The 17,025-nt window shown below is 42.7% G+C and overlaps 1 protein-coding gene across 1 annotated transcript; it reads left to right on the top strand.

Annotated features, from left to right (window-relative positions):
• The first annotated feature begins 1,386 nt into the window (after positions 1 to 1,386).
• Positions 1,387 to 9,252, top strand: LOC310781329 (sarcolemmal membrane-associated protein-like). Its single transcript, XM_083641933.1, has 10 exons — positions 1,387 to 1,434; positions 1,792 to 1,851; positions 4,392 to 4,520; positions 4,633 to 4,707; positions 4,881 to 5,165; positions 5,638 to 5,866; positions 6,022 to 6,193; positions 6,945 to 7,079; positions 8,091 to 8,178; positions 8,936 to 9,252. Exons 2-9 carry the CDS (start codon positions 1,800 to 1,802, stop codon positions 8,172 to 8,174), a joined length of 1,161 nt encoding a protein of 386 aa, XP_083498059.1. The 5' UTR covers positions 1,387 to 1,434; positions 1,792 to 1,799; the 3' UTR covers positions 8,175 to 8,178; positions 8,936 to 9,252.
• The last annotated feature ends 7,773 nt before the right edge of the window (positions 9,253 to 17,025 follow it).

The raw sequence follows: 17,025 nt of genomic DNA, 5'->3' as shown, positions 1-17,025 counted from the left end.
GGTAGTCTTCACTTTCCACTTCAAAGTTTCCGCACTTATTCCATACTGCCAATAGAAATACATGATTTGCTGCTGATTCTGCAGAGGGGAAGAGTAGGGAGTAATTAGCTGGGATGACTAAAGGAGATTTTTTATCTAGATAGTTGTAGTTCATACAGCTTGCTGATTGATGGTATTACTTAATGATTAAATGTTGATGGTATTAAAAGACTTTTTAAGCCTTAATATTAAGATGATAATACCACCATGGCTCAATTGTTTTATTGTTTATTGTTGGATATTGGATTATTACATTTTGGAATGTTATACCATTGTATAACATTCCAAAATGTAATAACATTCCATAATGTTATACCATAATGTTATAAACATTCCCAAAATGTTATACCAAAAAATAATTGAGAACGTGATAACATAATATGATTTGTCATTATTTGGGAAGCAAACTGATGCCAGATCAGTTAGGCTAACGCTACATCAGCACACAAACATGAAAGTAAGCATTATTTAACTAAAAATCTGAAGGGATCCCTCCCCCCCCCCCCCCCTTCAAGAAATGATGGCTATGCCTCTGTGACGCATGTAAACAGCAACCCAAACCTGCATGTCTGAATTGAACCAAAGTATGTGATGGTGATCAAGTTATGCAAAGGCTATTCAAATCTCTGTGACATGTTTTCCTAATTAGGCTCCTACTATCTTGATGAAATTATGAAAAGGCTAACTCCAATACAATGATCAGTCCAAATGAGCTAAATAAAACAATATAGCTATATGCTATATAGCATGCACTTGCACCCTTCAGGATGACTATACTGTCTATCTATAGACCCTCCCCTAGGCCTTATTATAGGCCTAGGCCAATAATTAGTTAATTTAAAGTGACAAAAGAATGCCCTACATGGCAAAACTAGGAAGAGGGGTTGCACATACGTTCTTGGCACACACTCTGGCTCACAGTCGCAGGCCCTATTGTGTGTCATCCTGTGTCCATTTTTACATCAGCACCAACTGACCAGTGAGCAGCACATTTCCCTGAACAAAACCTCTCTGTGTTTCTACAGCTGCAGCTTCCGAGATGCCCTACTCGAATGCATGACCTAGTGTGGAGGGGCAGTGTACTTCAACCACAAACGGGGGGGGGGGTTCTCGTGAATCAGAGGATATTCGTCTGACTTGACAGTGTAGCATTTTAGTCATCCTCAAGGTGTTTGTCCATTCATGTCTGCCAGATCTGTATCTTGACTGGCTGCATTTCAACAATAACTGGGATGTCTGGCTAGCAGCCTCGGTCTCTGCTCGTGGTCCCCCCCCCTCCTTTCCAGTTGGACTGTTCCATTTCGCATCTGACAAAGCAGATCGTTGGAGAAGAGTTCCTTCGTGTCAGGGACCTGCTGTAGCCCAGCACATATAATAGCTCTTGGATCACCTAAGGTAATATTTTCTGCTTTTTAGTTTTTATTATTACGAATCTTTTATGATACATTTTCTGTGAATTAGACTTCAAAGGAATACGGCATACAGGCCACTTCTAGAAGTACTTGTTTTCTGTTCATGGGTATTTAGGCTTTTGTGTTTTTTCCCTTAGAAATGCCATACAGTTTTCATTATTATTATTCGTATTAGTAGTAGTCTTACTATTACTATTATCCTACTTATTATTAGTTATTTTACTGAATACATTTATTTTAAAGTGGTTTCATGTTTGTCAACATTGGCTCTTGATTTAGTGATTTGTCTATTTCACTGCTCTGTCCACTGACATCATCACGTATGATTCTTCTGTTACAGATAAGCAAATGGATGAGAAGCAGCTGAACGAGCCTGTGAAGAATGTGTCACTCATTAAAGGTAACAGCTGTTTTGCTTGCTGGATATGTACGTACGTGCAGGCAGACCTGCAGGGGGATGACTTGGCAGTGTTTCGCTGTGCTCACGGCACCTAACCGGCACAGCAACTCGTAGGCCTACTGGTTTGAGATGATACGAAAGGAAAAACAACATCAGTGTCAAGACTTCAAATGATCAACTTTAGGGCTTACAATGCTAGAGAAGGCTTTGGTTTAGGGGGGGGTATACACCATTTACTGGTCACTGGTGTATACCAGTAAATGTTACTGGTCAGATGGAGTCTCTGGAGGCCTACTCTGAGGCTATTGGTTAGCTTTGACATTTAGGGCGTCTGGAACACCACAGAATGTAGTGACTGATGCAATCAGAATCAGAACCAGAAATAATTTATTGATCCCTGAGGGGAAATTGAGTAATGCGGCAGTTGCTCACATTCAGATAGGGAAAGATATGGACATAGAGACATAATAAGATAAGAAGAGTAGGAATAAGACAATAAATATTAATAAAGGTACATAATACAAAGTGTCAGAGATATGTGCCTTCTCCTACAATCATTATCAAAAGAATTGAGTAAGTAATACGAATACAAATGTAATACAGACAACTGCAAAGATGACCGGGGACAGTCATGACTCAGACCAGTGTTACTGAACATATTGGTGAGTGAATGAATTTTGCACGATGAATGAATTTGTCATGCTTCACTGCACATTATAGCGAGGACGGCACAAAACCAAACGGGCTCCTCGCTACAACAACATTTTTGCATCGGCCTATTTCTCCGTTTCAGCCACGTACAGCACATTCTGTAGCTGTAAAGTAATACCAGGCTGATTCATCAGCACTTTCAAAGAGATGCGTTGTATATTCTAATCATTCAGTGCCAGGCGTGATAATCCTCTTTTAACACTGCTGTCACATTCATTGGGAACGATGGAGCATGATGGCTATCTATACCCTTCGGCATTTGTGCTCGAAAAAGAAAATAATTATTCCTACTTTTTTTCTCTCCTGTTGTCACTTAGAAGCAATTTGATCCTCAACAACCCAGCTAGTCTGAGATGTATTTTTTTTTATATATATATATACACGCACAGACACACACACACACACACACACACACACACACACACACAGAGAAACCCCATTATTGTTTTGTCAGGTGTCATAACTGGCCATGCCATGTTACTAAAGATGAACACATCCAAGCTCCATTTTATGCCTTATTGTCTGAGTCTCTCTCTCTCTCTCTCTCTCTCTCTCTCTCTCTCTCTCTCTCTCTCTCTCTCTCTCTCTCTCTCTCTCTCTCTCTCTCTCTCTCTCTCTCTCTCTCTCTCTCACACACACACACACACACACACACTCACAATCAACCTCACTCAGCTGTGCACATACATTCGCACAAAATACACAAGTGCATTCATCTTTGACACACACACACACACACACACACACACACACACACACACACACAGTACACACATGATAAACCCCCACTTACAGGGAGCCCACTCACATTCTGATGCTCACTCAGCTGCTCATACATTATGCATACACACACACACACATGCGCACGCACACATACGCACACACACACTCTCTCTCTCTCTCTCTCTCCACCAGCCTCCGGCAGTCTGTCTACGCCCTTTCATTTTAGGAACATCTATTAGAATAACTTCATCTGATGATAGCCGTCAGTCCTAATTAAATGCGTGTGTGTGTATATTAGTGTGTGAATGTGCGCATGTGTACGAGACACAATGAAATCCCTGTTTCCTTTCGACCAATATAGCGTTTGACAGCGACGTCATGGTCCTCTGCTGTGTCCATGTATGGTGCACACATGCTTGACCTGTCCTGCCTCTTGTTTCCTCCATTGCCAAAAAGGCTTGAATTGAGATGAGCTCATCTCTTCTTCTGGCCTTTTGGCACATTAGCGGCACCAGGATGCTCACTGGATAATGGATATGATAAAGCCCTGATGTATTTGTGGAGCTTGTTTCCACGTCTAGAAACCACAACACACCCACCATGACAATGATAGCTAGTTCTTTCCCTCTGTGTATTGTTTCACTTACTGTGAGCAAGCAGTGTTGATGTGTCAAAGAAACGGCTCATACGCTGCCGGGGTATAATGGACAATTTGTAATGAAGACTTGGGTAGACGATTCAGAGAATGCATTTGTGTGTCTATTTCTGGGTTAGCAATTAGTTTATGTAATAGGCCCACTTTTTAATGTCTGGGGAAATTATCCAGTATGTCAGCCCGGTTAAATATTTGGGACTGAAGCAAAATTAACAAGGCACGACATTCAGTTATCATAGTTCTATTTTTGTGCAAACCTACAGAATTGCTGATTACTGCTTAAAGTACCATTCTGTACGCAGCTTTACTTAGTTTATAGTGTGCTCCGTTTACTATGCAGGTAGACAAGCCAATGTAATTAAGAAAGGTCTACCCTTATAGTCACTCCTATGTTAGTAGAATAGATCTTCTACCTCTCGGGTAAAACACTTTCGCTCTGTATTTCACTCAGATGAGCTTCACCGGTCAAACACGGGGCCGTCTGGCGACTCCGAGAAAATCATCCAGCGTTTGAATGATGACCTCCGAAACGCCCTGGAGCTCGTCAACAGCGAGAAGCTGAAATGCACGGAGCTACACGGTACAGAATATAAATACCTTGATGTCAGACTCTGAACTCTCTGAAATACCATTTGATCACCTCTACAAGTTGACTTACTGACTGTATACGTTTTGACCTGATGTCCTTAAAGGTCTCCTGGAGGACGAGAGAACAGAAAATCAGCATCAAACTGACGAATCTGTCAAACAGATCAAACTTCTTCAAGGTAAGCCTGTGTGTTGTTTGGAGCTGCCTGTTGCCTTTTTGGGCCATGTGCACGTTGTAAATGATTTGTGCTTCACTTAAAATAGCTTGCATACTGCCATCTCCTCTTGATATACATACATCCTCGTATATATGTTTGTAATCTATAATGAACACCAACATGGTGTGGGGCAGGCCAGCTGCGGCAGCTGCAAGATGAAGTGGGCGTCGTCAGAGAGCAGAGAGACAACGCCTCGTCCAGCGCGCGTGACGAGGTGAAGTCACTGCAGCGCGCCCTGGAGGCGGCCACGTCCCAACGGGAGCGTGAGGTCACTGCTGTCCACATGAACCTAGCAACGGTCACCAAGGACCTGGAGAAATGGCGTCAGGCTGCCAACAAATATGAGCACGAGATTGAAAACCTGCAGGGTGACCTTCAGCAACAGGGCAGGCAGTGGCAGAAGACTGCAGAGATACAAGGTACTACGAATACAACATTGATACACAACATAATGATAATAGTTGGTGAAAATGACATTTGTGACACCACGGGAATAATTGTAATCATCATAATGTCTGCTATTGTCATTTGCCCTGTATAAATTAAAGGGGTAATTTGCCCAACAACAAGTATGTACAACTCAAAACACAAAAGTGTAATCCAGATAATCAAGACTTTAATCAAGGCGTTGCTTCACTGACAGTGAATGAGAGGCTTACATAGCAGTTAACAGTTTCAAACCAGAAACTTGCAGCTCTTTTGTTTCTAGCTGTAAGAGACTAGTATCGGCTGTCTAAGATCTCAGGAAAAAGTTATAAATATAATTAGTTCTGAATCATTCGATGAGCTGATTAAGATAAGAGTATCTGCTTAAAACAACAATATGCATGTAAATTACTTTATGCTGTAGTCGTGTCATAATGTAAATAAAGCCGTGAATGCTTTCCACAGCCGGTGAACTGCAGTCCATGCAGAAGGAGTCTAACGGCCTTCAGAAGGAGTGTTCTGCCCTGCGATATGAAAAACAGGACATTGCCAATAAGCATCAGAAGGAAAAGAGCAGTCTGCAGAGTGAATGTGCTGCCCTCAGGGTGGAGAAGGAGGAACTTCTCAAGACTCACCAGAAAGAGAGAGAGGCTATGCTGAAGAAACAGCAGCAGGTAGAGAAGGACTTTGCCAGGTCAGGGCGAGAGCTCAACTCCACCCCACCTCCCTCCCTCCCTCCCTCCCTCTCATTTGCTCCACTCTAGCATCCATTTTGCTGTTTATACCTGACATTGCTCTCACTCTGATCCTCCACCTCCTCACATCCTTGTTTTTTCTTGTGTCTGCTAGTTCCCGTGCCCAGAACGATGAGCTGAACAGTAGCCTTAATGCCCTGGAGAGATCCCAGGAGGAACTGGAGAAGAGCGTGGCGGCCCTGAAGCTCCAGCACCAGCAGGACAGCACCAAGCTCCAGACCCAGCTGGATGAGGCGGACGGCCGCACCCAGGACCTGCAGAGAGAGGTAAGCTCTCAAAACAAATCAGCCTCAAGCCGATGGCCAGATCTGTTATCTGTCTGTCTCTGGACCAGTTTTCATGTATTACTCACTGTGCTTGACTTGAGTAGTATCTTGAGGTCATTTCTTTACCAGTACACAGGATGTGATGTTACAATCATCTGTGACAAGCATTCATACAGAGGCCTAATTAGCACCCTTCACCAGCTTATCTAGCCACATATAAGTAATACAGTATACACCAGCAGCAACAGCAAGCATGGCACTCACAAACAAAATATTACATACAGACTTACCACCAATCTAGCAAAACTGAAACCAAACCAAAAGCATAGCAACCCACTATACAAGCAAATTAATTTCTAACAAACTATATTTGCAAACCTACCAACATGCCGACATATCAACATGCTAAGATATATAACATGCTACCAACAAACAGCCAAAGCAGCCATGCTAACAATACACATTGTCAGCTAGCATGCTAAAAGCAAACAAAAGCAGCCAATTAACATAAACAATGTAAAAAGAACAATCAGTATACTAGTATACATACTACCAAAAACCAGCAAGCATGCCACAAACCATTTTCACCATATAAACACTGAAGGGCATCTACTGTACATCATCAGCAACTTTGTGCCCCGATCATTGTGCTTCCTCTTTAGCCAGATCCACACTGAAAAGCCACTGAATTGAATTAAATTGACCGTGTGTTGATTTCATATGAAAACTATGATTTGATTGCTTTCTGCAGTATGAGGAGGCTAAGACCGAGCTGTCAGACCTTTTGGAGAAATGCGAGAAGACTGAGCAGGAAAAGCAGTCGATCGCAGATGAGCTTCAGGAGTGCCAAGCCAGCATGGAGATGTTACAGGAGAAAGGAACGAAGGTGAGTGCTGCTGCTCTGTCTGTACGAAAAGGAAGAAAGAGGCCTTCTGTTGTTAGTAAAGTTGAAACCGGCGCCATAGCTATTGGCACAGGAAGCAAACATCCTAAGATGTCTTCAGTTTAAAAGCTTGAGCTTTGCTTTCTCCAATTTTGCAACAGGAGGGAGCACACTGAACTGAACACCAAGTCATTGCGTGAAATCTCCTCAGGTGTTAAAAAGTGAATCTCTGGATAGATTAAGGTGACCAGACGTCCCCGATTTTCGGGGACAGTCCCCATTTTTGGGGACCTGTCCCCGGCTGGAGCTGTCCCTGAAAATGTCCCCGATTTTCTACTGGCGTCTGCAGCCGATATGACTCTAGCTCTAGCAGGCTCATTCTTCTTAAATCTCATGTTTTGCTGCTTCCTGCTCTTCCAGGAAAACATTGAAAAGTAGGACTCCACCGAAAATACTTTTTGAGATCTGAGGCTTTTCGTAAAACATCCGGCGCTGTAGGTTCGGAAGGCCAGGCCAATGCTGCTGGGGGACACATTGACATTTTGGGGCACAGTGAATGAAGTGTGTGTGTGTGTGTGTGTGTGTGTGTGTGTGTGTGTGTGTGTGGGGGGGGGGGGGGGGGGGGGCTTCACCAGGGGCCAATGAAACCGGAATCATCCCCCTTTATTATTTCATAGGTAATAACATTGGATATTTTAATGATATATTGATTGCCGGACTGGAAATGTCCCCGATTTTCATTTGAGAAATCTGGTCATCTTAGGATAGATTCACAAGTTGTTGTTGGTGTTTGTTTTTGTTTTGATCTCAGCACACCTGCTTCCCTCTACTCATCCACGGTCCCATTACTGTTGCTTTAAGATGATGACACAGACTCTTGAGTAACACTTAGATATTTGTATACACCAATTACAGTGGTTTTATTGGGGAGTGGGTTTTTATTAAATATTAATATGCCCGACTAAAGTATATCCCTTTGCAGTTGATTACTACAATATCCCTTCCCTCCTGTAGACGTCTCTATTGCTGCCTGTTCAAGCCATAGTCATCGGCCTTATCCTGGCTTTGCTGTATTGGTGCTTCAGCGCCTTGTGGTAGAAAGGTACACATTACTCTCCTGTCAAGTTGGCCCTACATCTCATCCTCATCTCTCTCTCTTTTAGATCATAGAGAGGCAAAGTGAACGTCACTTCCTGCTTCGGGGCACTGTACCAGAGACTTTCTTCCGCAATTTATTTTCCCATAGACCTTTTGTAAAATGCGTATAAAAATTGTTTTACATGGTCAAACCAAACGGTTCAGCTATATTTAGAACCGGGAGAGACCATAGAACATTTAACTCGGACCAAAACAAAAAAAAAAAACATAGAAAAAATACTTTTCTTTAACGTTTTGGTCCGAGTGAAGTAAAAAAGTAAAACAATCTTTATAAGTATTTTACGAAATGTCTATAGGAAAATAAATGGCGGATGAAAATCTCCGGTACAGTGCTGAAGCAGGAAGTGACGTTCCACTTTGACTCTCTATTGCATGAGTTAATCAGGTCTATCCCCATTCCTCAGAATCCCTCCCCGTGGGAACCTCCAAAAGCCGTCTCCTCTGAAGTCTAACCTTTATAATCATACAGTGTCAACATCTGACATCTGCTTGTCTTGTCTGGATGGCTAATATCTAATAACAGGGGCTCGGATGGGCTTGTCTTTCTCTGTCTGAAAGAGCTGCTTTTTTCACCCGCGATTTCTGTGCACTGCATTCGTCTCAGTGGCGAGCTCCCTCTGTCAAAGCTTAGACCATCTTTGGACGGGCGGTTTAGATCTGGTGATGCTCATGTTTCATCTCTGTGTCACCGCTTGTTTCAGAACTCGTGGATGATGTGGGGGCCTGCGCTCGCTGTGGCTCTAACAGCTGTGACTGTGGCTGTGCTCTTCAGGACCTGAGGGCAACACGCGCAAACACACGTCACTCGTCACTCGTTGTCAGATTTGTCCACCCTGAAACCTAAAGCCCCCTCGCCTCTTTATCATATCTGCACTATTAATTAGGAGGGCTCGTACTTACACTGGTTAATTTTTAAGATGCTGTATTTTAGATGGCAGATAAGTTAATAAAAGAATGTCGGTTATCTGTGCAAATGATTAAGTTTGATCTTGGTATATTTATTATTTTAGGAAATCCAGTGGGCCAATTTTTTTTTTTCTTTTTTTTTACCATTTAGCAATAGGACTCATACAATATCCAGTAATGAATGTAAAGATAAAGATACTATACACTCTGCACTAATACAGTATATGATGCTGCAGATGGATCACCTGGAGGTCCAACTGCCCTAAACATAGCACATCTATGTAATTGTCAAATTAATCCAAATCGTCACAGTGATGTAGCCCGTAATCAAATCCATGGTGAATGCCATCAGCATTTGGTTGTGGTGTGAACACTACAGCTAGGATGAGATATTGTTATCTGTTAACATAACCAATATCAATATGAAAATGATATCAACAATATCAGTATAGACTCCATAAGTCTTGTGAAGGTGAAACAATTATGAATTCCACTCTCACTTTTTCCCCCAGGTTATTTATAGGGGCATATTTGCCTTTATGTTGATAAGACATTGGGCACGGGTCGGATTCGAACCCACGCGAAGGACTGAGCCGGTGCGTGCTCTACCAGGTGAGCCACTGGGATGCCCCCTCTCACCTTATTTTTTTAATACCGTTCTGCCCATTCAGCACATACTGGGGAAGGTACTGAAGCAGAGAGTTATGTTGAGTTGATCACCTCTTGTGGTGCTTTACCCAGAACCATAACAGAACATTCAAAATGTAATTGGCCCCAAAACTGTTTTGTTTTTTTCATGTGTGTTGAGTGGAGTGAGCCAACAGCATTTGATCTGTGTAAAACTGGCACGTTTTCCCTCGCTGACATACAGGGCTGTTACTGTATCCACCTCCCTTTGCTTGAAGGTCTTTTTGTTTTTAGGCCACATTAACACACATTTGCTTCCAAGCCAGCAAAAATACAGATGATAAAATATTAAAACCATTCAAGATACTTTATGTCTGTACATCATTACTTTATTGGCTACACCTTGAACCCACACTGACATTTCTTTCTTTCTGAGGAAGCTCTGATAGAATAAGGAACAATACTGTCCAGTCTTTTTGCACAGCATTAGTTTACCCATTAAGAAGCTGACCTGTGAGGTTAAACTAGTTGCAACAGACATGTTATTGATAACAGCAATCCACCATACATGCATTATGGATTACCAAAGGGAACTCAGTAGCACATAGAATTACAGTTTTATTTAAATGAATGGTATTTATTGGCATATCACATCCTATCAGTAGCCACCACTTGAAACAGATGCAAAATACTTGTCATGATTTATGAGATTGACCTGTATAGTTACTGTAAATAAGCCCAAACCAATACATTTGGTATTCATTCAGAATTTCCTTTTGGTTAAATGTTTGCATGCATTTTACTTTAGATGATTCTTGGGAAAATCAAGAAAATTTTTACAAAATAATTGACTCACTGTATTTGATTTTGACTTTGCATATTTCCCTGTTAATAACTGTGCAAAATGTATGAAGAGATTGAAGGGTATCGTTTCTTGGGTTCAAAGGTTATAACTAATTGCTCTAAAATGTAAGTGTGACCTCAATTAAAGATCATAACATTATACTTGCATTTGTGTAGTCATTGCGTATGTGTGCAGTCTTTGGAGTAGTATTGGTGTTTCACGCCCCCCTATGTGATCATCATAGTATACCATGAGCTTAAGTCATACCTGATGTTGGGTTTGTTACTTCTCACGCACACACACACACACACACACACACACACACACACACACACACACACACACACACACAGGGTACAGTTGATATGTAGGTTAAGCCAGTATGTTCTTGTTTTATGACTGATTTCCCGAGTTGTGGATCTTCGTAACAATTACACAATCTATCCAGTCTATGCATGTTTGATACAGCTTAAAAGTCTGCATGACTAATCATGCAGAACTTTAGTTTTATATGACCATCATTCCATTTGGGGAAACTAATCAAAATAGTGTTTTTTTAGTGTGTTCTTTGGCACTGTAGAGGGGTTTCTCCTCTCACTCTTTCAGTATCTTCTCTTGCCATCTCTATTAATTTCCCTAGCTACACCCTCCCCCCTTCCCCTCTCAGTGTTGTCATGCGACATGACATGCCATCCATCTGGATGAGTCGTGTGCATTCCCTCCTGCACAGGAAACATAGTTACATGCTGAGAGGCCATCGGAAGAACAATATGCTTTACAGCATAACAGCACGTTGTGGGTCTCCTAATGAATAACGTCAACACAGGCAGGGGGTGAGGAGATGAAGTCAGGGCTGGAGGTTAGGCATGATGACGCTCCCTGATGGGGATCAGCTTCACTCCTGGGGCTCGGGGGATAGTGTTACTGACCTCTATCCCATAATAAGACTTTACTGGTGAGGTCATCACAAGCCGTTTTTTATGTGCTCTCTCTGCGGAAAGGCTCCATTATGATAATGACAACACTGGGTACATACAGTACAGTATGTCAGAGGCACTGTTCTCCTGGTGTGTTTTGCGCACCCATAATAGAGAGGCAAAGTGACCGCCTACTTCCTGCTTCAGCACTGTACCAGAGATTTTTATCCGCCATTTATTTTCCCATAGACATTTCGTAAAATGCTTATAAAAATAGTTTTACAGTAGCAAAGCCATTGCGGATGGTAACATGAAGCTGATTCTGGGGTTGGTGTGGACTCTAATCCTACACTACTCCATCTCCTCCCGCCTGCTGGAGGATGGAGAAGCCAAGAAACAGACGCCTGAGCTGCGGCTGCTGGGCTGGATTCAGGATAAAGTGCCTGAACTGCCCATCACCAACTTTAACCAGGACTGGATGGATGGAAGGCACTGGGAGCCTTGGTAGACAGACTGGCCCCAGGTGAGCTCTTACTGGATCTACTTTATCACAGCCATAGCTAACGATGAGGGTGTCCACCCGCTATGCCGATCACCCGCAATGCCGACCTTAGGTTTAGGCGAGGGGGGTGGGAGAGGTTAGGTTTAGGGTTAGGGTCTGGGGGAGGTTAGGTTTAGGCGTGGGGGGTGGGAGAGGTTAGGTTTAGGGTTAGGGTCTGGGGGAGGTTAGGTTTAGGCGTGGGGGGAGGTTAGGTTTAGGCGTGGGGGCTGGGAGAGCTTAGCTCCAGCCGGTCCACCGACACGCTGCACACCGCCTCACTCAGCTGGTTCTGCTTGTGGGCTATTGGCATTGCGGCCTGTCGGCACTGCAGCCTGTCGGCACATAGACGCGGCACCACAATGAGAGAGTCAGGAATAAACAGACCACCAAGAACTATGTTATCCTTGAACTGCCTTTTTTCTCATTTGATCTAATAACGGACCTACTTTGAAATCAGGTTCAGTTTCTTCTGCTGTTTGCCTTACTTCTCAAATTCCCTAAAGACACTCAGCACCAGAAGTATTGTACACAGAGTCTGGTTTAACAGTGACATTCCTCTGTCTGCAGGCCTGTGTCCAGACCATAGACTGTATAATAAATAGGTGCAGACTGGGAGACCTGGGACGAGGTGCAGCGAGCGGACAATGCCAGAGAGGCCATGCAGCAGGCTGATGAGTGGCTCGTGTGACGGGTCTGGTTCTCAAAATACGATTAAGCTCGTGTCTAGTCAACCCAAACCTGCCACAACAACATAGAACTGACGGAGCAACAGGGTCACAGGAATTCGATAAACGGGAGTTTGGCTTACCTTGGACAGGCCGGGGCGGTGTCAACTCACGTCAATGGACAGCTCAAAGTTACACACAGCTTCCCTTCAATAGGTTAGGGGACGCTATTATAAAGAATATATCAAACACACAGTCACATCCATACGTGAAATCAGAGGGAAAATGACTAGAGAATGGGGCAACAGGGAATCCATGGCTTTCTTCAACCACCAGCTAAGAGAGCCTGCGCACCTGAAATGCCACAGATATAATCTCTAAGCCAACTCCCACTTCCTGTCTACCCTGGTGCTCCGTCACAAGTCACATGACACAACTAATTAGGGGGTGTCTGACAATACATATCAGTCACATATCAACCTGTGACACTCGGAGTGCCACAGGTTGGTTCCAGGACAGCTGAGTTTTCACCAGTGGTTCTTAAAGTGGTGTCCGGGGACCCCCAGGGGCCCTTGCCAGGGGGGAACCCCAGGATAAAAAAGGAATCATTTATTTTCACCTTAAGATAAGTCTATCCATAACCATAAGTAACACAATGACTATTTTGGTCACGGGTTTCATACCCTTTATGTAATAAAACATCTGAAAGCTAAAAATCTGATAAGATGGGGGACCCTGGGACAAATCTCCTCAAATAGGGAACTGTGGTCTAATTGGTGTCAGTTTACTTTAGGGGGTCCTTGACGTGAAAACCTTTGAGAACCACCGCTCTAGCAGCCTTCCCGACCTCTTGGGTTTAAAACTGGGCCATGCTTGTTATTTTCTGTCTCTCTCATTCTGTCTTCTCTGTTCCATCGAATAAAGCACCGATAGTTTAAAAGTAATCTTGAAAATCCATGCACTCAGAAAGGCAACACACTCAATGTATTACTGTGCAAATTATACATCAGACCTAGCTGTTTCCTTCTTTTACCCTTTTATAAGATGTTATGACATATTTCTCAAAAAGGCCTCCTGGGAAAACTCTTGCTGGAAGATCTTCCGTAGAAACTCTTGGGCGAAGTACTTAGCGGAAGCCTTGATAACAACACTAACGGGAAGTTTGAGGAGGAGGAGGCCCTTTCTCAACAGGATGAGACTTCCGTTGTGTAACGTGTATTGATATTTACAAGACAGCCCATATTTCTAATCAATAGAGTGATATTGACACACACACACATCAATGATAAGACATTTCCACCAGCTCAGTGGCCTTGTGGTCTGAGTGTCCGCCCTGAGACTGGGAGGTTGTGAGTTAGATCCCCGGCCGAGTCATACCAAAGACTATAGAAATGGGACCCATTTGCCTCCCTGCTTGGCACTCAGCATCAAAGGGTTGGAATTGGGGGGGTTAAATCACCATGTGATTCCCGAGCGCGGCTGCCGCTCACCGCTCCCCCAGAGGATGGGTCAAATGCGGAGAACAAATTTCACACATTGTGTGACAATCAGTGGGACTTTACCTTTCTTCTCCACAACACAAAGCATATTTCAAACTGTATTTTCATTATTGCTTAGAAAAAACATTACATACAAATATTATAGCTTAACCAAATTGCATAATGAATGTTCATGAGAGCATATTACAGTTATACACATTCTTCCAACCTTGACGGGAAATCTACGCCATGTTTTCTGATACACGGCCACCTGCAAGGTCGAAGTACGTCATTTCATACACAGCACTGTAGAAATAGATAATAAAATAAGACAGTCTTTGTTCTCACGTGTAAGACCTTCAAATTGCATCATTTCCTTAAGGTTATATAGCTCCAGAGGAGATCATCGAATGTGATGACCAGGACGATGGGTCATGTGACGTGAGGTTCTGGCCAACAAAACCTGGGGAATACGCCGTGCATGTGACATGTGATGACGAGGAGATTGAGGACAGTCCCTTCGTGTCCTATATAAGCCCAAATAAGAAGCAATGCTGCCCACACAAGGCGAGTCGTCGCCTCTGCACCGTGGCTGTGTCCATTTCTTCTGCTCTATTTTGCATCTAGGTCATCTGTGGTGGACCAGGCAGGGCTGCAGCATCATCTGTGGTGGACCAGGCAGGGCTGCAGCGGAGTGGCAGCTCTAAAGAGTGGTGGATTGTATTTACAGTGTAATCTTGGCCTTTATATAGGCTACTCCTAATTCACATTCTGATTAAGATATCCCTGTTTAATGTGAACGTCTTATAACAATTGAAATAGGTTACTCCAGTGATCATGTAGACATGTACAGATCAACAAATATTTGGTGATAAACTAAAACTAAATCTGGAAAACCAAAATGATCATTTCTAGTGCTGGTGCTACACTGACAATGTATGGGGAGCTAAGCTGACTATGCAGACTCAAAGGATGTGTATTTGAGCTTGTGTATGTAAACAAATTTCAATCAGGAGCTGTTCAACAGTCCTGAAGCAGAAAATGGCCTTTGCTGCTGTCACAGTGTAGACAGACAGAGTCAGTCTCTATTATTCATTGTCAGTGGAGCAGCTCCAGGAAGTGCCGCCTGATGGCATCAGAGACAAGGATCTAGGCTTCCTTATCTCCGGCTTGAAGATAAATTTGTTTACACAAATCTGTATTAAACTGCTTAATGACATAACATGAATGAATTTTAGTGCATACCCTCATCAGTTAATTGATCAGGGTTCTTTGAAATCCTTGAAAATTTGTCAAGTACAAGTACAAGTAGTCAAGTACTTGACTTTATAATGGTGCAAGAATAGAAATTGATGTATGTATGTATATATATATATATATATATATATATATATATATATATTAAGCCGATTGAATCTCGTTTTAAGAAAGCCATAAAGATCTTCGACAAAAAACCCATGTTTGCTCATATCTGTAGCATTTTAAAGAAGCATACTTTCCTTGATTTTGACCATTTTAAAACTTTCAGACAGGCCTGCTTTGTTTTTAAGTGTCTCCATGGACTTGCCCCACCCCCTCTGGGAGAGTTTTTCAAGCGGAGGTCCGTGGAGGGCATGACTACCAGGGCATGTCAAAGAGGAGACTGTGAGTTGGGCCACAGACGCACTGCATATGGGAAAAACGTTTTGTCCATCGTTGGCGGTAGGGTATGGAATGGTCTCCCGCCCGCAGTAAGGGAGTGCCCCACATACCCTACCTTCAAAACTAAACTTAAGGAATGGCTCAAAACTAACCAACACTGCAACCATATTAATAACCAATAGCCCTCTCATAATTTCCTTGATTGCACTTTACTGTACTGTATCAGCACTTTATTGTACTGATATTGCACTTTAACTGTGCACTTTAACTGTATTGCTTTTATCTTGTTTGTGTGTATTGTTCTTATCCTGTGTATGTATTGTTATCCCTTGTGCATTTTTATTTTACTATATTGCTTTTATTTCCGTATTGCTTTTTATTCCCGTATTGTTTTTATTCCTGTAGTTACCTTGTAGTTTTTAGTTCTTTATGTCCCGAGGACTGCGGGTGAAAACTAGCTTCGGCTAATCCCGGCACTTTTACTGTTGACATGTATGGATGATTCTATATGTGTAAACTGTTTTATTAATGTGCACTGTCCTGTCTAACTAAACAATAAAGTAAAGTAAAGTAAGTAAGTAATATATATATATATATATATATATATATATATATATATATATATATATATATATATATATATATATATATATATATATATATATATATATATATACACACATACACACACACACACACACACACACACACACACACACACACACACACACACACACACACACACACACACACACACACACACACACACACATGTATGCAGGAGAAGCAGAGAATGGTTTTGAAGGAGAACAGAAAGCATTGTGTCTTTGCCAGTGGGACTAGACTCCTTCAGGGACTAAACAGGGGAGAGAAATCATTTTACCATCACAACGAGGTAAGACAGATGGGCCTTCCATGTTTCACCTCAGCTGTAAGGGAAACAAAGTGAATGAGTTCCAAACTATTCTCCACAGAGGTGACAGAGCAGGAGGCATAGATGTCACTGTGGAGGGACCATCGGATGCCAAAGTGTCCTGCACAGACTACAATGATGTGCAGTACACCCCCAGTGCCCCAGGAATCTATCAGGTCAACATCACCTCTGGAGGGGAACACATTGAAGGTGAGGCTTTCAAGATTCCGTTCTTCATCATTTGACATAGTGGATTCAA

The sequence above is a fragment of the Poromitra crassiceps genome (genome assembly GCF_964638095.1).
Source record: "Poromitra crassiceps genome assembly, chromosome: 8".
NCBI lineage: Eukaryota > Metazoa > Chordata > Actinopteri > Beryciformes > Melamphaidae > Poromitra > Poromitra crassiceps.
This window is presented reverse-complemented; position numbering and strand designations above follow the sequence as displayed.